Genomic DNA, 23380 nt, shown 5'->3' with positions numbered 1-23380 from the left:
TCTGGGACATGTCATTAAAAATTGAATCATACACTACATGGCCTTCTGTGATTGGTTTCTTTCACTTAACACACTATTTTCAAGGTTTAAGAACAAGATAGTATGTATTTGTACTTTATTCCTTTTTATGCCCAAATAATATTATTTTATAGCTATGGTCCACAAATGGTCTCTCGGTCCATCCATTGATGGACATTTGGGTAATTTCTACTTTTTTGACTATTGGGAATCATGCTACTAGGAGAGAACATTATACTAAAGTGTTTGTGTAGTCACACGTTTTCACTTCTCTTGGGTATATTCTCAGGAGTGGGTCACATGGTAGCTCTATGTTTAATATTCTGAGGAACTGCCAAACTGTTTCCTAAAGCAGCTGCACCATCTTACATTATAATTATCATTTTTTTAGATGGACAGAATGCCTTTGTTTATTTTTTGTGGTGCAAAGGTTGTAATCTAGTGCCTCACACATGCGAGGCAAGCGTGCTGCCACTGAGCTACAGCCCCAGCCCTCTAATTATCATTTTTAAAATAAAGAATTTAAGCCAGGCGCAGTGGCACATGCCTATAATCCCAGCGACTCCGGAGGCTGAGGCAGGAGGATCCCAAGTTCAAAGCCAGCCTCAGCAAGAAAAAGTGAGGCCATAACCCACCCGGTGAGACTCTGTCTCTAAATAAAATACAAAATAGGGCTGGGGATTTGGCTCAGTAGTCCAGTGCCCCTGAGTTCAATCCCAGATACCAAAATAAAAATAAAAATAAAAATAAAAATAAAAGAAAAAACAACAAGAAAAGACAACTTAAACCGGGCACGGCGGTGCACGTCTGTAATCCAGGAGCTCGGGAGCCAGTTCAAAGCCAGTCACAGCAATTTAGCGAGGCCCTAAGCAACTGAGCAAGACCCTGTCTTTAATAAAATACTTTTTTAATAAAGGGGCTGGGGGTGTGGCTCAGAGGTTAAGCTTCTCTGGGTTCAATCCCCAGTACCAAATAAATACATAAATTAATTTTTAAAAATAACTTTATTTTGCACCTTCCCAGAGTCCTGTAAAACGCCTGTTCCCAGGGCCCATCGTTGCCTCGCAGGGCCCCAAAACCTCACTCTCACTGTCGGGCAACCGCTGGCACTCCAGAACCAAACCGAAGGCCCTTCGCGCTGTGGGAAACGCAGTTTCAGACTTCCACAGGCCCCGCCTCCTTGGTGCTGGTAGGCCAACGGGAAAAACAGACGCCCCTTTCTGAGGCTCTCTGGATATTGTAGTTCTCTTTTCAGTCAGCTGCGCAGTGACTACGGAAAGGAAAACTACAATTCCCACAATTACCGCAGCGCTACGGAAGCCGCAGGGACCATTACGCGCGCGGCACTACCGCCCACTTTCAGGACTCGGCGGCTCTCCAGGGCCTCTGTAAACACACTCAGAGACTGTCATGGAGGGGGAGGAGGAGGCGGCGGCAGTGAAAGGAGGCGTTTTGGGCCGCCTCCAAGGTCCGCTCTGCCATTCCTGAACTAGTCCCTGGTCCCCGTGACTGGCATCAGGGAAGTGAACTGTTAGGCGAGAGAAGGAGACAGTCAGAACCATATCTCCTTCTTCCCCGGGGCGGGGGCCGGGCCGGGCCGGGCCGGCTGAGCCAGGGGAGGGCCGGGGGAGGGAGTGCCTGGCCGGGCCGGCCTGTCTGCCGAAATGGATGACAGTAAGGTAAGTTCTGTGGTTTGCACGCGCAGCTGCCGCCGCCGCCTGCTTTTCGCTAAGTGCTAGTCCGCCGTTGAGCCTCAGCTCACAAGTCCATGCCAACACCCAAGCAACATCTCCCTTACACATCCCTGCTCCTCTCCACTTATTGCCTGATGGTGCCCAACCAAGAATTCAGGGAACACCAAGGCTGTGTTTTTCCAGGAAGGGCCCTGTCTTTATTCCCAGCACAACCCTGTTTGCCAGCTTTTCCAGAGAATTCTAACCATCGTCCTTGACCTGCCTAGCGAAATAAGTGAAGAAATTACTCTGCTTTTTCATTTTGCCCTTCCGTGCGCCTTCTCAGCCGTCTTCGGTTTGAAAGATCTTAACTAGTGAACCCTGATCCAGCCCTATTCCCTTCGACTAAATAGTCCTCTTCTCTCAGAATCCTTCACTCAATGCCCCATTCATATAATCAGTTCACTCCCCTTATGAGCTATTTTCCTGTGGTTGGTTGGAACACTGCTAAGCTCCTGTTGCTATTTGGCCAGAGTCTGGAATTTAACCTCCTCTAGAAAGCCTTTCTCTAAAAAGAGTAGTGAATTTATTCTTGTTAATTTACCTTAATATTCCATCTCCATCACACTTTTCCTGTCCAACATATCTATCTTTGTGATTTTAAGATAATAGAGAATGTTCATTGTTGGTTAATTCATACAGTTGAACTATGTATAACCTATTCATATTGTCTTCAAATCTACCAACGTTTGTATTGTTTAGTTTTATTCCATGAAGACAGGGATGGTCAGGGATTTGCATATTGGTGTTTTAGAATGTTTAAGAATTGGGCCTTTTTATTTTAAGGAATCAAACTTTTAAAAATTTGCCAGTTTTTGAAATCAGCCCTTCCCAGAGCTTTTCAAAGCCTCATTTTCTGAAATCTCTGGCATACTCCTTGGATAATGGTTTCCTTTGTTTGGATGCCCTTTTTACCTCCACCTAAACTACTAAATTTTGCTGTTGCTGTTTTGTTTCACACATCCTCAGAGAGATTAAAAAAAAAAAAAAGTCTAGCTTTTCTTTGCTGTTTTATTCTACATTATCTTCCTTTCTTCTTCATGCAAAAGTCTTTGAGAAAAGTGATAGAAGGTAAACCCCAGCACAGTACTCTGGATTTAGTACTCACCTAGAGGAACGGATTGCTTGTGAAGCAGCAAACATTTCCTATTAGGATTGATATTTCTAACATAAGTGGTTACTTCCAAAATTTTTCCAGAAAATAATTTTTCATAGTCTTTGCTAGTTCAGTCTTATAGGGTTAATATCTTTTTTAAATATTTATTTTTTAGTTATAGGTGGACACAATATTTTATTTTTATGTGGTGCTGAGGATTGAACCCAGTGCCTCACATATACTAGGCGAGCGCTCTACCTCTGAGCCACAACCCCAACCCCTTTAAGGGTTAATATTGAAATTATATCTGAATTCGGTCCATTATAGTTCCCAGAAAATAATAATTTTGTAACCATTTAAGGATGCTAAAAGAACATATTGTTCTTTAATTTTCTCAGCTTGTGACTCCTACCGCATTCTGATTTTTAGTTGCTTCCTTTTCAGATCTTTTAAGCACAATAGCTTTCTTAAAGTCTTCAGTAATCTCAAATAAGTCCCAAGAAAAACTTAAAGGATTTTGGGTTATTCTTCTTACATATAAAATCACAAAGGGGTTATTTTTAACACTAGCACACAGTAATAGAAGGAGGATATAAAATTTCATCTAGCAGTGTACCTCAAACAACAGAAAGTGCTACTTAATAATGATTAATTGGAGGGCTGGGGTTGTGGCGTTAGTGGTAGAGCACTTTCTAGCATATTCGAGGCACTGGGTTCGATTCTCAGCACCGCATATAAAATAAGTAAATAAAGATCCATGAACAACTAATAAAAATATTTTAAAAAATGATTAATTGGAACAGAATAACATTAAGGTGATTGCCCAGAAGTACTTGGTTTTATTAATCAATGTGCTCTAGTAGAGCAAAAGAGTGAGAGCATATATATAATAGCAAACAGGGAACATAGAGCAAGGGGTAGAATGGGCATCTAAAAAAGGTATCTCCCACTGATCAAAGAAAAAAGCTGTGTGCCTAGCCACTGCTCTTTACAGCTATGAAGAAAAAAACAAAGCAAGTAGTGACATCTTCATTGAATACTTTTTTTTTTTTTAGTTGTTAATGCACCTTTATTTATTTATTAATTTTTTTGTGGTGCTGAGAATCAAACCCACTGCTTCACACATGCTAGGCAAGTGCTCTACCACTGAGCCACAACCTGGGCCCATCTTCATTGAACGTTAAGGGCTACTGTTAACTTCCTTCACCACCACAACCTAGGTCTTTTATTTACCACATCTTCAGAAAGTGAGAATGTCTAATCACTTCTTTTCTGCTGCTAACCTTTCTGCCAGTTTCTCCAATCAGAAGGAGAAAGAAGATAAAGTAGGCATCTCTAAATTGAGGGTTAATTCCTGCCACTCTTCTTTCAACTCCATTTCTTTGCCCTTCTCCCAACTATTCTCTTTTGAAGCTGGAGCTAAGTATACCTTCACTTAAATATAAGACAATGGCTGAAATGGTTACAAACCTATTTTAACAATGCCTGAAATGATTACAAACTGGCTCAGCAAGATGGTCTTTATTTTACTGTCTTTGCTTCTTTCCCACCCAACTCTTCTCAAAATTCAGTTGACACATGAACCACTCCCTGGGGAACTATTAAATCCAAAAATAGACCCCATTCCCAGGGATTCTGATTCAACAGGTATCTTCTACACTTTGAAAAATACTGACCCAAAATTATCAAGCCTAGCTTATCATAATTTGGCCTCTGATTATCTTTCCAACCTTTTCTCTGATGACAATTTTACTTGTGCCTTATGCTGTAACCTCAGGATTAGTAAAGTATGCCCTGACAGCAAGCCAAATATAGTCTGCTGCTTGCTTTTGTAAATAAAGTTTTATTGGAACATAGCCATGCTCTTCCAATACATTCTGCCCATAGCTCTTTTTGTGAAACAATGGAAGAATTGAATAATTGCTAAAGCAATCATATGGCCTACAAGTATTTACCATCTGGCCCTTTACAGAAAGTTTGCCAATCCCTGTTAATCAAAATTGGGCATCTAAAATGGGGAGTTTAGGAACATGTTAAATAGTAGAGTAAAAAACAGTCCTGCTAAAGTATATCTCATACTAGGCTAGTTGGGTAGGAAAAAATCTTAGCCAAGTTATTTAGCTTTTCTGAGTTTCTACTTTCTTATCTTTTAAATGAGGCCAATACCTTCTTTGCAGGCTTTGGTAAGGATTACAGATGAATCACATACAGAATCTAGTTCAGAGTCTTAACACATAGTTGGTACTAAAGAGCATTACTGGGGGCTGGGGATATAGCTCAGTTGGTCGAACGTTTGCCTCATATGCATAATGCCCTGGGTTCAACCACTACCAAAATAAATAAATAAATAATCGCTTATGCCTTTGGGTTAAAAAAAAAAAAGAACATTACTGTGAGGCTGGGGATGTAACTCAGTGGTAGAATACTTGTCTAGCATGTGTGAGGTGCTGAGTTCGATTCTCAGCACCACATATAAATAAATAAATAAATAAATAAATGTCCATCAACAATTGCTCTTTAAGATGTCTGTACCATTTTACATTCCTTCTAGTCATGTATAAGGGTTCCAGGTTCTTCACATTTGCACAAACACTTGTTATGGCTCCCTTTTTTGTTATATAGCCAAGTCTTAGTGGTTATAAAGTGGTATCTGGTTGTTTTGATTCACGAAAAACTAGTGATATTGAGTGTTTCATTATTAGCTTATTGGCCATTTATGTATCTTTAAATGTCTATTCAAATCATTTATTCTCTTTGCTTCTTTCCCACCCAGCTCTTCTCAAAGTTCAGTTAGCACATGAACCACTCCAAATTCCTAGGATGATTGCAAGTTCAAAGCCAGCCTCAGCAAAAGTGAGGCACTGAGCAACTCAGTGAGACCCCATCTCTAAATAAAGTACAAAACAGGGCTGAGGATGTGGTTCAGTGACCGAATGCCCTTGAGTTCAATCCCTGTTACAAAAAAAAAAAAAAAAAAAAAAAAACAGATACACCAAAAATTGATTTATAGATGGAAAAGATATGCTATCAGAATTCCACCTTTTTGCAGCAATTGTCAAGACAGTTCTAAAATTTATATGGAAATACAAGGAATCCAGATTAGCCAAAACAATTTTGAAGAAGAACAAAGTTGGAGGGCTCACACTTTCCAATTTCAAAACTTACTAAAAAGCCATAGAATACTCTGTTTTCTCTTCAGATCCTATAAATCTTTTGCCTTTTACTAAAAAGCCATAATAATAGGCTCTAGGGAAATAACCCAGTGGTGGAGTACTTGCCTAGCACGTGCAAGGCCCTGGGTTCCATCCTGTGCAAGGAAAAAAAAAAGGAAGAAAAGGAAGGGCGAGGAAAGGAAAGGAAGTCACAGTACTCAAGGCAATGTGGTACTGGCACATGAATTGATACGCAGATTAATGGGAAAGAATCTAGAAATAAATCCTACATTTATGGCCAAATGATTTTAAAAAGTGCCAAGGGGGTATAAGGGTGTAGCTCAGTGGTAGTGTGTATGCTCAGCAAGTGCAAAGCCCTGGTTGCACTTGAGATGGATGTGCACTTGGATAGAGGATACCCAACATCCCTCTCTCACAAAACAGTGCCAGAATAATTTAATGGAGAAAGACTAGTCATCTCAATAAAGGTTGCTGGGACAGCCACAAGCCACATACAAAGTCGGATCCCTATCATGCAATACACAAAAATTAACTAAAAAAACAAAGATTGAAAAATAAGAGCTTTTTTTGTTTTGTTTTGTTTTAAGGGTACTAGGTATTAAACAGGGGCAATCTAACACTGAACTACATTACTAACCCCTTTTTTATTATTTATTTTTAAAAATTTTTTTTAGTTGTTGATGGACCTTTATTTTTTAAATATTTATTTTTTAGTTGTAGTTGGACACAGTACCTTTATTTGACTCATTTAATTTTATGTGGTGCTGAGGATCGAACCCAGGGCCTTGCATGTGCTAGGCGAGTGCTCTACCGCTGAGCCACAACCTTAGCCCCAGACCTTCATTTTATTTATTTATATGTGGTGCTGAGAATCAAACCCAATGCCTTGCACATGCTAGGCAAGTGCTCTGCCACTGAACCCAACACCAGCCCCACCCCTTTTATTTTTATATGGAGACCAAGTCTTGCTAAATTGCCAAGGTTGTCTTGAACTTGTGATCCTCCTTCCCAGCCTCCCCAGTCACTGGGATCACAGATGTGTGCCACTATGTCTGGCAAAAACTATAAAACTCTTAGAAGAAAATATAGGATCTAATCTTTGTGACCTTAGATTGGATGATGGTTTCTTAGATATGACACCACAAGCACAAACAATTCCCTCCCCCCACAAAAAAAACTATACTTCATTAAAATTAAAAACTGTATTTCAAGGACAAAGGATCAAGATAAAAAGACAAGCCCACTTAATGAGAGAAAATATTTGTAAATCATAGACATGTTATAGGATTTGTATCCAGAATATATAAAGAACTCTTACAAAAATCAACCATAAAAAGATAGCCCAAATAAAATGGGGTAATTTTTAATTGTCACTGGACCTTTATTTTAGTTATTTATATGTGGTGCTGAGAATTGAACCCAGTGCCTCACAATGCTAGGCATGTGCTCTACCACTGAGCCACAACCCCCACCCCTGTTTTTTCCATTTTTAGTGTATTTATTTTCACTGTAATATTTGTTATTAATCTTCTGTCTTCTTGCTTTGGGTTTAATTTGCTCTTCTTTTTTAAAGTTTCTGAAGATGGAAGATTAGGTTATTGATCTTAAAACCTTTTTAAAAAAATATTTTTAGTTGTAGATGGCCACAGTATCTTTATTTTATTTATTTTCATGTGGTCCTGAAGCTCAAACCCAGTGCCTCACACGTGCTAGGTAAGTGCTCTACCGCTGAGCCACAACCCCAGTCTCTTAAAATCTTTTTTAATATTGATGTTCACAGCTCCCTCTTAGCAGTGCTTTTGTTGTATCTTATAGAGGTTTTGGTATGTTGTGCTTTCCTTTTCACTCACCTTAGTTTTTTAATTTTCTTTGTCATCACAATCTTCTCTGACCCATTAATTATAGGGAATGCCTTTTTAAAAATTGTTTTTATTTTTTTTAAATGTTTATTTTTTGTTGTAATTGGACACAATACCTTGATTTTATTTATTTATTTTTATGTGGTGCTGAGGATGGTACCCAGCGCCTTGCACATGCTAGGTGAGTGCTCTACTGCTGAGCCACAACCCCAGCCCTGCCTTTTGTTTTTTTTTTTATCTATAATTATTTATTTAATACTTATTACTATGTACTAAGAATTATATGATACTGTACAAGTGTTTCCTTTGTTATAATCATGCCTTGGTTCATGACTGTAAACCCAGTGGCTCTGAAGGCTGAGGCAGAAGGATCTCGAGTGTAAAGCCAGCCTCAGCAAAAGCAAGGCACTAAGCAACTCAGTGAGACCCTGTCTCTAAATAAAATACAAAATAGGGTTGGGGGTGTGGCTCAGTGGTCAAATGCCCCTAAGTTCAATCCCTGGTAACACCCCTTCCAAAAAGAGTGAATCTTTTTTTTTTTAAGAGTAAATAAAACAGATAGTTAACAGAAAATAGGACCTTTATTCTTACTTGCTTACAACCAATAACATTTAATATTTTAACATATAATAAAGATAGACTTAGTATTGTCCGAAATCTAATGTCTTTAATATCCTACCTTTTTGAAAGAGGTTCTCTGGAAGATATGAAAAAGTGGCTAGCAAGTTTCTTTTTTTTATGGTAGAGAGTATGGATTGAGGTCCTCTTGAGTGTTTCCTTACAGCCTATTATCTTTAGCTCACTAATGTGTTTAGGGTGGAAAAAGAGGCAAAATGGATAGTGGTAGAGAGGTACACTGTTTTAAAGCCAGGTATTTAAATTATCATATGACTTTAAGTCAATAGAAATTAAAATAGAAGAAAAGCTAAATGTTTGTTTTTTTTCATAGTTTTTGGAGTTTGTATTGGTACATAAAAATCAATACTTTCATTTAGCCATATTAAAATCTTCCTCACAGAATACATATAAGGAGAGAACAGAGGGACAAATGTAGTTATATATGAGTTTGTGAAGATTTGATTTATTGGGAAGAATGTATTTTTTGGTCCAGTGATTTTTATTTTTTAGTATGGGGGATTGAACCCAGGGGCATTCAAACACTGAGCCACATCCCCAACCCTTTGTATTTTGAGACAGGGTCTTTCTAAATTGCTAAAGTCGTTGCTAAATTGCTGAGGCTGGCTTTGAACTAGTCCTGCCTTAGACTCCCTAACTACTGGGATTACAGACATACACCGCTACTCCCACATGCTCCAGAGATATTTAAGGAATTTTCAGGGTTGATTTCAGTTTTAGTTTCTGATTCTTAAGTCCTAATTAACATTCCTTCTCTATTCCTCAATCTTTATGGCTTATGAAATACTAAAAGTTAAGGTGTTAAAGGCAATTAGTATACTAACCAACATTTGTCTAATATTTTTACAAATTGCTTTCATATATATTTTATACTAGAGATTTATTATAGTCCTTTTTATACACATGACTTTTTTGAAAATTGGTACACATATCAGACATTATCTGGTATCAAAAACAAATAATTCAGTATATTACTGAAGAAAAGTTCAACTAGAGAAGTGGTGGTTACATGGTTTTAAATGCAATTTTATAGGAAATGACATAAAATACAGGAACCATAGATTCATTTAATGTACCTTTATAATTTAAAAAAGGAATAAATAGCTCTAATTCAAATATTTTATTATCATGAAACCTAAACAAAGGGTTATAACTGTTGTTTGATTTTTATGACTTTGTTAGACTTAAAAAATCAAAGAAATCTATGAAAAAACAGTGTTCTCTTGCTGACTTCAGCCATTCCTGAGTTAATTGAAAAGAATAGTATGTGAGATATTGGATTATAGTGTTATAATTGCTGACTCATTTTACTACGTAAAGAATAGAGCTGGGTGTGGTGGCGCATGCCTGTAATCCCAGTGATTTAGGAGACTGAGCCAGGAGGATTGTGAGTTCAAAGCCAGCCTCAGCAATTAAGTGAGGCTCTACTCTAAGCAATTCAGTGAGACCCTGTTTCTAAATAATATATAAAAAAGTGCTAGGGATGTGGCTCAGTGGTTAAACACTCCTGGGTTCAACCTCTGGTACCAAAAAAAAAAAAAAAGAAAGAAAATTAAAAGTCATTATACATTTATTTCACTAGTACTTGCATTTATGCTGTAACATACTGCTTTTTAAAACTGTAATAATAGTATGTTTAATTCAGGGCATTAAAAATATTTTAAGAAAATTATGCAGTTGATGAGATATAATCATTATTTAAAATTTAAAAATTAGTAGTATTTGGGTCAACAAGGCCATTCTGTAATTGCTATCAAATATTTAGCTTTGAGAAGTTTCCTGATGAATATTGGTTTTTTAAAAAATTTTTTGTAGTTGTAGATGCACAGCATGCCTTTATTTATTTTTATGCATTGCTAAGGATTGAATCTGTTGCCTCACACATGCCAGGCAAGCGCTCTGCCACTGAGCTACAACCTCAGCCCCAAATATATTGTTATATTTGTATTAAGACATGATGATGCAGAATAGAAAAGCTTCAAAAGACCAGTTTTTGAAAAGTTTAAATTTCTTTGGGGCTGGGGATGTGGCTCAAGCGGTAGCGCACTTGCCTTTCATGCGTGCGGCCCGGGTTCAAACCTCAGCACCACATATAAACAAAGATGTTGTGTCCGCCGAAAACTAAAAAATAAATATTAAAATTCTCTCTCTCTCTCTCTCTCTCTCTCTCTCTTTAAAAACAAACAAACAAACAAAAAAAATTTCTTTAAGAGTAGTCCTAAAGCAGCATTTTTTTTTTTTTTTGGTACCAGGGATTGAACTCTGGGGTACTTAACCAAGAAGCCACATCTCCAGTCCCCCCCCACCCCTTTTTTTTTTCTCACTAAGTTGCTTAGGCTTTGTTAAGTTGCTGAGGCTGGGTTTGAACTCTCACTCCTCCTGTGTCAGCCTCCAGAGCCACTGAAGCAGCTATCTTTTAAGATGATGGTAGAAAGAATACTCTTCCCCCCCCTCCAGACCTGGAAGTAATTGTCTCATTTCAGACTTATACTATAAAATGGTTAGCCGTTATGTTATGAGTGGGGTTTGGTAAATGTGGCTGATTGACATATAAAATTTGTTTTCTTAGGGCTAGGGATGTAGCTCAGTGGCAGAGTGTGCATTGCCTAGCATGTGCAAGGCCCTGAGTTTGATGCCTTACACTGCAATAAATATAGATTAGATATTGTTTTCTGACTAACCATTATACATAGTATTGATTTGATCTTTATAGGGTATTTGGCATTGTTGATGTATGATGTTAATAATGATTTTGAACAAATAAATCAAGGTTTTTGTATCCAAATAAATATTGACTTAGAGTTTTGCTACCTGGGAAGCCTTTTACATTTATTTAAGTATTTGCTGGTGATTTGAATTTTGCATCTTCTCTTTTAGAATTGCTTTTAAAGCCTTAGCAGTATTCCTGTCAGTATACTGAAGGTATAAAACTTGCATTCTCTGAGAGTGATTTGCAGTGTTGGGGATCAAACCCAGGATTTCAAGCATGTGAAGTCCGCACTGTACCACTGAACTACATACATTCTCAGCCTTTCTCTGGGGGTGATTTTCAGAAAAAAAACTCATCATCATTCAGAACTTCATCAAATAAATAAGATAGACAATCGTATTGTTTGTGAATTTAATGAATAGTTTTAAAATAATGAGAGACACAGTATGAGAACTGGTTCCAATAGTACTTTCCAAAAAAAAGTACTTTGGAATAAATACATCCCTTTTCAAGGTTACTGCTTTAAAGCATATTTACTTGATGTGCAAGTTTAGGTTCATGAGTTTAATTAAAACTTCATCATCTTTACTGCATAAGACCTTGGGAAGGTTTCAAAGCTAAAGAAGGAGGAAAATTAAATCATTTTGTCAGTCACCTAATAATTGTGCCTAGGCAGGTAAAGATAGTGAGAGGATATTTTGTGACACCCAGTGGGAGCAAGTAGAAATCAGTCTAGGGTATAATTATCAGCTTCTAAAGGCAAAAGAGAATTATTCTGAAGATTTCTTGGACTTTCTGTGTGTTCCTTTGGGTTGCAATTTGAAGAGGGAATTTATAGCTCAAATGCTTAGGATGTATATTTACACATATATATATATAATTCAATACGTGTATTTTTCTAAATTTAAACATTTCAAAATCATAAAAAAGATCTTATAAAAGCTATTATCACATATCAGAGAAATCATCACTGACCTTGTTAACTTCTTTTCATCTGTTTGTTATAACATTGAGATCATAAGGAACTTGCAATTATGAATGTTGTTTTGCTTATTTCAGTATAGTTTTTTCAAGGCAATAAAAATTCTTTATAAGCAAAATATTTAGTGGTGATATTTTAGTTTTTAAAAATATATTTTAGTTGTAGATGGACACAATACCTTTATTTTATTTTTATTAATTCTTAACTGGTGCTAAGGCTCAAATCCAGTGTCTCATAGGTGTGAAGCAAGCACTCCACCACTGAGCCAAAACCTCAGCCCCAATATCTTAGTTTTTTATTATTCATCTCCATATGGTTTATAAAATTTACTGTTTAACTATTTAAACTTATTATTGAATAAATAATAAAAGCTTATGTTATATCTTTTCTCACATTCATGGTATCAAAAGTATCAGAAAAAAAAAGAGACAAAGACCTGAAGACATTTGATGGAATTGGGCTTTCTTAGTTCCAGAAGCTTCACTTATTTATCATTTGTAAATGTTCTCTTTGCTAATATGTATCCATGGCCACTTTGCTATATAAACTAAGAGAAAAAGCAATTATTTCTTCTCTCTCTTGTTGAAGGTGGTTGGAGGCAAAGTAAAGAAGCCTGGTAAACGTGGCCGGAAGCCAGCCAAAATTGACTTGAAGGCAAAACTTGAGAGGAGCCGGCAGAGTGCAAGAGAATGCCGGGCCAGAAAAAAGCTGAGATACCAGTATTTGGAAGAGTTAGTATCCAGTCGAGAAAGAGCTATATGTGCCCTCCGAGAGGAACTGGAAATGGTAAATTCTCTCAGTAAAATAAGTCAATCTCATCTTGGCAAAATAAATGTATACAAAAATATCAGTTTTTGTTAATCCAGTTGGCAAAAATTGGAAAGAATATTAATCTGTTAGCCATGCTGTGGACAAATAGTCATTTTCTTAGGTGGGAACAAAATGTAGATGATTGTTTCATTGAGGAATTTTTTTATGATAGGAAAAAATAGAAAATAACCCAGATGTGTAAAAATCTAAGTCAAATAAATTATACTACATTCACATATGGGACTGCTTTGTAGCCAGTAAAAAATCACAGGACACATATGTGTTTACTGGTATAGAAGGATGTTCATAATATATTAATTGTGAAAAACAGTGTAACAATATGTAATTGCACAAATTATGATACCATTTGTGTTTAAATGGATTTACCTATTTTACATGTTTTATTTCATTCATTCATTCATTGTTTTTTCTGAGCCACCTCCTCAGCCCTTTTTATTTTTTATTTTGAGGCAGTTTTATTTTGAGACACTGAGTTGCTTAGGGCCTTGATAAGTTGCTGAAGCTGGCTTTAAACTTGTGATTCTCCTGCCTCAGCCTCCTGAGCCACTTAGATTATAGGTGTGCATCACAATGCCCAGCCATTTAATTTTTTTAATGCATTGAATTTGACCTATGCTATAAAGTATTTTTACCTGCATTATAGGTTACTTAAGGGCTTCACCTTTGTATATACCCAAAGTCCATAGTATGCACTCTGGTAGAATATACATCTCCTGTCATCTATATCTCATGGTGTAGTGTATATGTCTGCAATCTAGTAGATGTTTAGTGACTGTTTGTGAAAGAGGGAAGGGTAATTACTAAAATTATTTTTTGTGTTTGGGATAGAAATAATACTGTGACAGTTATAAAAAATTGAGATGAGTTCTAATTAACGGCATAGTATGAGGGCATGTTCTTTTAGTTAGAGGGACCTCTTTAATCTGAGAAACCCTCCAGCACATTGCAAAACTGTGCAGTAGCAGTTTTTCTGGCCTCTTCTGAAAGAGACAAATCTCATATATGATCTAATGTGATAAATAAGTAATACGATGGAGTGTGGGATTCTCAGCAATCAACCTGACCTCTAACTGTGGGAGTTTGTATATCTAGGATTCTACCAGTGGTTCCTGAATTCTGTTAACTTTTTTTTTGTTTTTTTTGGCGGGGGTATTAGGAATTGAACCCATGGGTGCTTTAGCAGAGCTACATCCCAGTCCTTTCTATTTTGTAAGAGAGGAGCTCACTAAGCTGGCTTTGAACTTGTGATCCTCTTGTTTCAACTGGGATTACTGGTGTGAGCTACTGGGTCTTTTAACATTTTTATATATTTCAGTACAAGCAGTGGTGCATGGCAATGGACCAAGGAAAAATCCCTTCTGAAATAAAGGCCCTACTCACTGGAGAAGAGCAGAACAAATCTCAGCAGAATTCAAGCAGACACACCAAAGCTGGGAAGACAGATGCTAATAGCAATTCCTGTGAGTATGATCCATGGGAGAATTTTTATTTATTTTTTAATTTAAATTAATTTTTTTTTGTAGTTGGATAGCATGCTTTTATTGTATTCATTTATTTTTATGTGATGCTGAGGATTGAACCCAGTGCCTCCCACATGCTAGGCAAGTACTCTGCCACTGAGCTACAGCCCCAGCCTGGATGAATTTTTATTAAGGGAGCATCTCAAGGTAGGGTTTCTGTTGATCACTTCCTTAATGTCTTTTTTTTTTTTTTTTTGGAGGGTAACAGGGTTTGAACTCAGGAGCCCTCGACAACTGAGCCACATCCCCATTATTTAGAGACAGGTTGCTTTGCACCTAGCTGTTGCTGAGGTTGGCTTACAATCCTCCTGCCTCAGCCTCCCATGTCACTGGGATTACAGGTGTGCACCACCAAGCCCGGCCTTAATTTGTCTTTAAATAAAATGAAAGGTTCATGTCATTTGCAATGCACTAGTAAGGAAGTTAAATAGCATTAGATTCTAAATACTGAAATGCCCTTTATATGAGTTCTATAAAGGGCAACTGATCCATTTATGGAAATTTTTTTATTAGGAAGATAATACATAAATAGGAATGACACTGATCTAGGTATTGTTGATACTACTATATTTTATTTAGAGACAGGGTCTCACTGAGTTGCTTAGTACCTCACTTTTGCTGAGACTGGTTTTGAACTTGTGATCCTCCTGTCTCAGCCTCCCTAGTTGCTGGGATTACAGGTTTGTGCCACTGTTCCTAGCTTTATTTATATTTTTATTTACAACTTACAAAGTAGTTTCCCTTATATTTATCTTAAATATGAACTCTAATAATCACATTAAAGAATTTAAGTGTTGATGGTATAGCTCCATGGTAGAACATGTGCTTAGCTTGTGCAAGGCCTGGGGTTTAATCCCTGACACCAAAAAGAAAAACAAACAAATTATACTTATTTTTTAGATGAGAAATAGCAGGAGTCTGGGTAATGTGCCCAAGGTCAGACAGCTATAATATTAGAACCTGTCCTCACCAGTCCAGGCTCTCTTTCTGTCAATATGAAGATTTCTTTTCTTGTTGTGAGATTGAACCAAGGGCCTCACATGCTAGGAAAGTGCTCTACTACTGAGCCCAACCCAGCCTAGGAATATTTTTTTCCCTCAAAATCTATTTTTTAGTTGTAGATGGACACAATATCTCTATTTTTATGTGGTGCTGAGGATCAAAGCAAGTGCCTCACATGTGTGAGGCAAGCATTCTACCACTGAGCTATAGCCTCAGTCCCCCCCCACACTTTTTAAAATTTATATAACAAAATTAATCATTTAAGAAAAAAATTAACCATTTTCAAGTAATAATTCAGAAGCATTTAGTATATTCAGTGTTGTACAAGTATCACCTCTAGATACACAATATGTAATCACTCTAAAAGAGAACCCTAAACCCACTAAATAGTTATTACCTTTATTCCTCCCCTGGCCAGTCCCTTAGGACTATGAATCTTCTTTTTGTCTACATGGATTTATCTTGGTCGGATATTTAATATAAATGGATACATATAGTATATGACTTTTTTGTCTGGCTTCTTTCATCTAGCATGTTTTCAAGGTTAATTCACATGTCTTAGTGTTTATTCCTTTTTGTGGTCAAATAATATTTTTACACATATGTATATCACTGTTGTTTATCCACTTATCCATTGATGGACGATATTTTTTGTACCTTTTGGCTCTTGTGAACAGTGCTCCTATGAACATGTATGTACAGGTATTTGTATACTTATTTTCAGTTCCTTTGAGTATATACTTAGCAGTCAAATTGATGGAGCATATGGAAATTCTGTGTTTTAACTTTTTGAGAAATTGTCTTGATGTTTTCCATAGTGACTAAAACATTTTATATTTCCATCAGCAACCTCTAATTTCTACACAGCTTATCAACACTTGTTATTTTTCATTTTTTATTATTTATCATTATTTATTTTTTTAAGAGACAGGGTCTTGTTATGTTGCCCAGGCTAGTCCTTATCTTCTGTGCTCAAGTGATCTTCCTTTCTTAACTCTGGGGTTGCTGGAATTATAGGCATGTACCCATGTGCCTGGCTGGATTCTTAAAAAAACAGTAACTATCCTAATGAATGTGAAGTAGTATCTTATTGTGGTTTTGGTGTGCATTTCCCTAAATATCTAATCATTTTGTGTCTTTTAATGTGCTGTGATTGTTTGCAATTTCTTTGGAGAAATGTCTAAGTTTCTAGTGTTTTAATTGTGCTTTTCATTTTGTTGTTGAGCTGTAAGAATTTTTTTCTGGATATTGGACCTTTATCAGATATATGATTATTTTCTCTCACTCTTTTAAGCTATCTTTTCACTTTCTTGATAGTGTCCTTTTGATGCGCAAAATATTTTCATTTTGATGAAATCCAATTTACTTTTTTTCTTTTATTGCTCATGTTTTTGGTGTCATATCTAAGACTCCATTGCCAAATCCAGGGTTGTGAAGATTTATCTCTTGGTTTTTTATCTAAGAATTTTATGGTCTTTTATTTGGGTTGTTGACCCATTTTGAATTTATTTTTCTTCATGGTGTGAACACAGGGTCCCTGTGTTGCATATAGGTATCCAGTTGGACCAGTATCATTTGTTTTATAGATTGTAATGATTTTGTGGGTTGATTGATTATTATTATTATTATTATTATTATTATTGTGGTAATGGGGATTAAACCTGGGAGCACTTTACCACTGAGCTACATCCACAGCCCTTTTAATTTAAATTTTTTTTCTCTCTTTTTTATTGGTTCTTTTTAGGTATATATAATAGAATACATTTTTACGTAATTATACAAGCATGGAATATATCTTATTCTAAATAAGTCTTTAGTACCTCTCCTTCTGCTTCTCTTTCCCCTCTCCCTTCTCTCTATTGATCTTCCTGCCGTTTACCCATAGTTATTTTTTAAAATTAATTTCTTGGGCTGGGGATGTGGTTCAAGCGGTAACGCGCTCGCCTGGCATGCGTGGGGCTCTGGGTTTGATCCTCAGCACCACATAAAATAAAATAAAGATGTTGTGTCCACCGAAAACTAAAAAATAAATATTAAAAAATTCTTTCTTTCTCTCTCTCTCTCTTAAAAAAATTATTAAAAAATAAAATAAAATAAATTTCTTGTACATGTATATGATGATTGATTCATGTGGTATATTCATATATGTACATAGGAAAGTTATGTCAGATTATTCCACTGTCTTTCCTTTTCTTGTCCCCCCTTTAATCCACTGAACTTCTGTTCCTCTCCCCACCTTATTGTGGGTTAGCTTCCACATATCAGGGAAAACATTTGACCTTTGGTTTTTTTTGGATTGGCTTATTTTACTTAGCATGATAGTTTCCAGATGTATCCATTTACCAGCAAATGTCATAAAGTCATTCTTCTTTAAGGCTGAATAATACTCAGTTGTGCATATATATACCACAATATTTTTATCCATTCATCTGTTCAAGGGCACTCTCGTTAGCTTAGATTTTTTAAAAATTTTATTCTGAAGCTGGGTGTGATGGCGCATGCCTGTAAACTTCGTAGGCTGTGGCAGGAGAATTGCAAGTTTGAGGCCAATTTAGGCCTCAGCAATTTAGGCCCTAAGCAACTTAGTGAGACCCTGTCTCATCAGTAAGTAAGTAAGTAAATAAATAAATAAATAAATAAATAAAAACAGGGTTGGGGATGTAGCTCAGTGGCAAAGTGACCCTCAATACCAAATAAATAAGTAAATTTTATTTGGAGATGAAGTGTTGCTAAGTTGTCCAGACTGGTCTTGACCTTGCAATCCTCTTGCCTCAGCCAGCCCCACCGAGTCACTGGGATTACGGATGTGTGCCATTGCACCTGGTTTATAAAGATTCTAGAATAAAGGTATCAGGTGTTTTCTTCATTGCGATTAGTCTGGGAGGACTTAATGTAGTTATTAGGAAATGTTATCAATTTTTTAGTCTTTAATTTTTTCTTGAATTGATATAATTGTCTTTTTGATGACTTTTATTAAAGAGGTAACACTGGATCTTAATCAAAATTGAATTAGTGAAAAAAGGCAAATCAACTGTTTTTCTTTCAATCTGTATTTTAAAAAATAACCTTCCCATAGATGCTAATCTGAAAAGAAATTCATACCTTTTAAAACAGATTAGTCAAATTTCATTGATCTTGAAAGCATTGTAACATTGGTGAATTTGATTTATTTTTCAGGGTGAAGATGATATAAAATGATGAATCAGTGATTGAAGCCAATATTCTAATTTCCATGGAGGAAGAATAGGCAAGATTTTGCTTCTTGGCTCCACTTACTACCTACTGCTCAGTAGTCATCTCTGTAAATCTGCAGTTTCTACCAAAATGTGGGATTACAGATCTCAGATGATCTTGCTTTAACTTTTAATACTTAGAAATTTTTCAAACATTCAGATCTGTTCTGTACTACTACCCATGACATTTAACATGTTAGGATGCTTGAAAACACAAGAGTAGAGAAAAGTGGTTGAAGATTGTATTTTTGCACCTTAACTCCACATTGCTTTATTGGTTAATTTATATTCATGTAATTCACATAATTGTATGTGTATGTGTGTTTAGGTGTCACCTCCTTTCATGTTTCTGATTGCCCTTCAAAGAGAAACCAAATGGGCTGATTGCTAACTGTAAGTTCTCAGCCTTTATGGACCTAATATTATTTCTTTTTATTTACTTGAGTAATGTTTATTTTCTGCATGAACCATGATTTCTCCTGTGAGCCATTCCAGCATAAGCTGTGAATATGTATTAACAAATATATACATTTCTATTTTTATAATCCATAGATATGCCTGTTTTAAATAATGTATATGTTTAAAAAATACATCAAGAAAAGCCTTAAGACAGCCTCTATTTAAAACTTTTGTTGCTGTCTTATCCAAATGTATTTATAAAAGTTTGGTAGGTCCACACTTTGATAATAGTCAAATTTTACTTTTAAGCAGAAGTAACCTTTTAGGCATTTCAGCAGCATACATTATCTTGACAACCTAGAGTATGTATGTATATGTATATGTTTCTATTTTATGTTTATATATGTATGTGGGGAGGACAGGAGTGAATGTTCACACATTTTCTTGTGTACTCAACTAAATCAGAGAATTTTTCTGGAGAAAATAGGATGAGGGCTGGGATGTAGCTCAGTGGTAGAATGCTTGTCTTAGCATGCATGAGGCCCTGGGTTCAGTCCCCAGCACTGGAAAAAAAAAAAAAAAAAGATGAAGAAATTAGCTGCTGAGATTGAGTTTCTGCCTTGAGATCTGGAAAAAAACAAGGGACAAACTGTTGGTAAATTTAGTGGCTATAGCCATAAGCAGAATACTTAGTGTCTTCCATGAACATGTTCTGAGCCAGAAAAAAACATACTATGGTCATGCATCTGGTTCAGTCTGTGCCTCCACTGTTATGAAGCACTGGAGCTGGAGTTGTACACAGCAGTGCAGCTTGTGTGTCCAGCAGGAAGTATGCAAGGGCAGAGGAGTTCTTTGCAGTTCCCATCATTGCTACATCTACTTTCTTCTTGACCACCAAATGGAGTGATGGTTGACGAATCAAACTTATACTATGATGTACTCAAACCTAGGAATCTTTTGATTTCCCCAGTGAGACACTTTATCACTCTTTCTCATAGTTAAATCAGTTGTATTCTCTATTGCTGCTAAATCATAATTGATCTTCACTAATGAAACAAATGTTTGGCTTCCAAACAAATACTTTTGTTATAGACTAGAAGTTTTTGAGGTGGGACATAAGTTGGACCACACAGTTTAAGATTAAAAGATACTTTTTTCCCTTTCTGTCAGGCCATGTATTTGAATAAAGTGCTTCCCCTTAGCCTGATTTCCTGAAGACCTCTTGTGCTTAGGTTGCAAACTCAGATCTCTTGGCTGGTTGTGTGTAACTACTGATAAATCACTAGCTCAGCTTGTTGGGTCTCTGTATTTTGGAAGATAGGGACTTTAAGAGTATTTAATGACTTCTTAGGACCATAAATGTGGGTAGATTAAGGATTGTTGATATTTAGACCTTCAGAATCTGTGTTTTAAGTGTAATGTTCAGATTGTAATGGGTATGTTTTTGCCAGCTGGTCTACTCAATTGTATATTTTTATTTTGCAGAACAACCCAAGACTGACTTTATGTTGCTTTGTTCAGTACCTTCTGAATTCCCCAAAAGAGTTGTTTTCAAAGCAAACATTCCAAAATGAATGTGGCTCTTCAATGCAGTGTCTCCATTGTGATTGAAGGATTTCTCTCTGGTTATAATTCTAAATGACAGGGTCATTTGCACTTCCTCCCCTCCTCCCTAGTATCTACAAGAGCAGGGACTTTGTCCTCAGGTAGAGGATATATAATTTTGGGTTAAAGTAAATTATAATTTATTTTAGTTTATTTCTGAACCTATCTATTTGGTATCTTGGAGTAGATCAAACTAAGAGAATGTTCCTTGGTCTTGAAAATGACTGTTGTGATTGCTTTGGGCATTGTGCTCACTGCACACTTTGTCCACTTTGGAGCATGTGAATAAATGTCACTGATTAAAACAGTTAGAGCACTTCCCTCCCCATCCAGTGAAGGGGCATCATACCTAAATCTCTCCCTACCTGTGATGACAGGGCTGGGAGAGGACAGACAGTGAAGGAACCAGTGAGTACAGGAGAAGGATTGTTCTCCTTGCCCTCTGAGTGGACAGAGTAATGTTTTTCCTTTTCCTTTTTCCCCCAAAAGAAAGAAAGGTAAAGGAAAAGATATATTTGTGTATTTAGACCAGGCATATTAAGTCATTATTTTAGCATCAACATTCCATATATTAGGTCAACTGAATGTAATATGGAATGAATCTGACCAGGCCAAATTCTAGGATTTAGTTGAAGTCCTTAAACATTTTTCCTATTTTATTTAAAATATTCCTCTTACATCTAAATCAGAATTATCTCAGTGCAGCAAATTCATATAATTGTTTGCCAACTAATACATTACTTAGTGTTACCATTTAGCATTTAATTTTGTCATCTTTGCATTATGATTGATGTGACTAATTATAGAAAGTACAGGTTTAAACTGGAGTTATCTTTAGTTAAAGGCAAATGAAATTTTTAAAATGCTGTATTTCACAAGAAATCAGTTGCTACTATCAGTTACATATTTCATTTTTAAAAGGAGGAAGATTATTGAACCACATGGTATTTGGGGGCATTGAAGGGATTTTTTCTTTCTCTGAGAGCATTGTACAATTATATTTTTATGAGAAATAAAATATCTTCACCAGAGTTTGTCTCAAGTTGTCTATTTCACAGTACTGAACTATGTCTGTATAAGAATATGGGGTTTAAATAGAAGAACTGGTCCTAGGTCCATTTTCTGAGTCACTTGAAATTATTTAATCTCTCATTCTTTTTTTTTCCTCATCTACAAAAAAAGGAGAATAACTTTCACAGAGTAGCTAAGCTAAATACAAGTTAAGAGAAATTGCTTGTTAAGTAGTACAAAACTATATTAAATGTTCATTATTATGCCTGTTTGAGTGGGTTTTTTTGGATTTAAAAATATAGTTCTTTAATAAGTTGGAATCTAAATATGTAGTGTTGCACACATCATATTTCCCAAGTCTTTAGCTATATTATGTCAGTCCTTGAAATAGTGTAGTTGGATTCTGGATGCTCTTTTTATCAACAGTAGCCTTCTATTATTAGGCTAATTTTAAGAACTAATATTCCAACTGGCAATATTATACTATCATCTGTATAAAGCAGGTTTGCAGGCTGCTAGGTAAGTTGGTCTTCCCCTTCCCATTTCCTTCAGTTTTCTTAGTTACAGGGGTAATGAATCAGAGTTAGAACTGCATGTGTGGTTGTACCGATTGTTCTGCACAAAGGCCCTCAGTTAAGAGGGTAAAGGCCCTAAAATCTAGTTTCCAATCCCTTCAACAAGCTATATGTAGAGAAAGGGGCACTTGTCATCAGTTCATCTAGGCATATATGTGTGAGGGTCTGTCTAGAAGAGGTGGCTTTTGATGACTTGCCCAAAGTGGGTACCTCTTTTTTTTTTAATGTGCACAACAATGGTATGTGGCAGCTGGCTTTGCTGGCTTCCCAGAGAATGGCCAGTTTTGTGCATCTTTTCCCAACTCCATGTTCAGTGACATTGGATTGGTGGCTTTTATTCATCTTGTTTGTATGTATATAGTACTGGGGTTTAAACCCAGGGGTCCTATACCACTGAGCTACATTCCAAGCCCTTTTTATTTTTTATTTTGAGACAGGGTCTCGCTAAGTTGCCCCAGCTGGTCTTGAACTTATGATCCTCCTGCCTCAGCCTCTCTGTGTAGCTGGAATGAAAGGCATGTGCCACTGTGCCTGGCTATAAGAAGTGGTATTAAAATAACAAGTAAAAAAAAGCAAAGTCCTAAATAGTTTAATATGTTCTTAGTTGTATTTTAATGGGGAGATATATACACACACACACACACACACACACACACACACACACATATACAACCAAACATATATCCATATCCAGATTCTTGATTTTATTGACTTTTTGAATTTATAAATCTATGATTTTTTTTTTTTCAGTGCTGGGGATTGAACTTAGGGCTTCACACAAGCCAGGCATGCACTCTTCTGCTAGGTATATCCCCTCCTCACAAGATGTGGGATTTTTTTTTAATATTTATTTTTTAGTTGTACACATACCTTTATTTTGTTTATTTATTTTTATGTGGTGCTGAGGATCGAACCCAGGGCCTTGCATGTGCTAGGCAAGCACTCCACCACTGAGTCACAGCCCCAGCCCAAGATGTGTTTTTTAAAAACATACTTT

The 23380-nt window shown here is 36.4% G+C and overlaps 2 protein-coding genes across 3 annotated transcripts in view; one reads left to right on the top strand and one right to left on the bottom strand.

Moving 5' to 3' along the window:
• Nucleotides 1-23380, bottom strand: part of Gpr19 (G protein-coupled receptor 19) — an 82291-nt gene that overhangs the window by 12721 nt on the left and 46190 nt on the right. The gene's annotated exons all lie outside the window — the stretch shown is intronic.
• On the top strand, nt 1367-21828 carry Crebl2 (cAMP responsive element binding protein like 2). 2 transcript variants are annotated; one of them, XR_013423077.1, is made up of 5 exons: nt 1367-1697; nt 12796-12993; nt 14354-14498; nt 14611-14705; nt 18738-21828. XR_013423077.1 is itself a non-coding variant. In XM_005331908.5 (4 exons), exons 1-4 carry the CDS (start codon nt 1683-1685, stop codon nt 18740-18742), a joined length of 363 nt encoding a protein of 120 aa, XP_005331965.1. In that variant the 5' UTR covers nt 1368-1682; the 3' UTR covers nt 18743-21828. The 2 variants fall into 2 exon arrangements, 1 of the variants encoding a protein (XP_005331965.1); XM_005331908.5 differs by lacking the exon at nt 14611-14705 and having other exon boundaries at nt 1368-1697.

This window comes from Ictidomys tridecemlineatus, chromosome 6 (assembly GCF_052094955.1).
Source record: "Ictidomys tridecemlineatus isolate mIctTri1 chromosome 6, mIctTri1.hap1, whole genome shotgun sequence".
In the NCBI taxonomy this organism is placed as follows: Eukaryota; Metazoa; Chordata; class Mammalia; order Rodentia; family Sciuridae; genus Ictidomys; species Ictidomys tridecemlineatus.
Note: the sequence above shows the minus strand (reverse complement) of the source record. Positions and strands in the feature narration are given on the sequence as shown.

What these genes read in the sequence shown, in the direction of transcription:
- Crebl2 (XM_005331908.5), top strand. An exon ending in TCCGAGAGGAACTGGAAATG is followed by an intron (nt 12,994 to 14,353) that starts GTAAATTCTCTC and finishes TATATATTTCAG; the next exon opens with TACAAGCAGTGGTGCATGGC.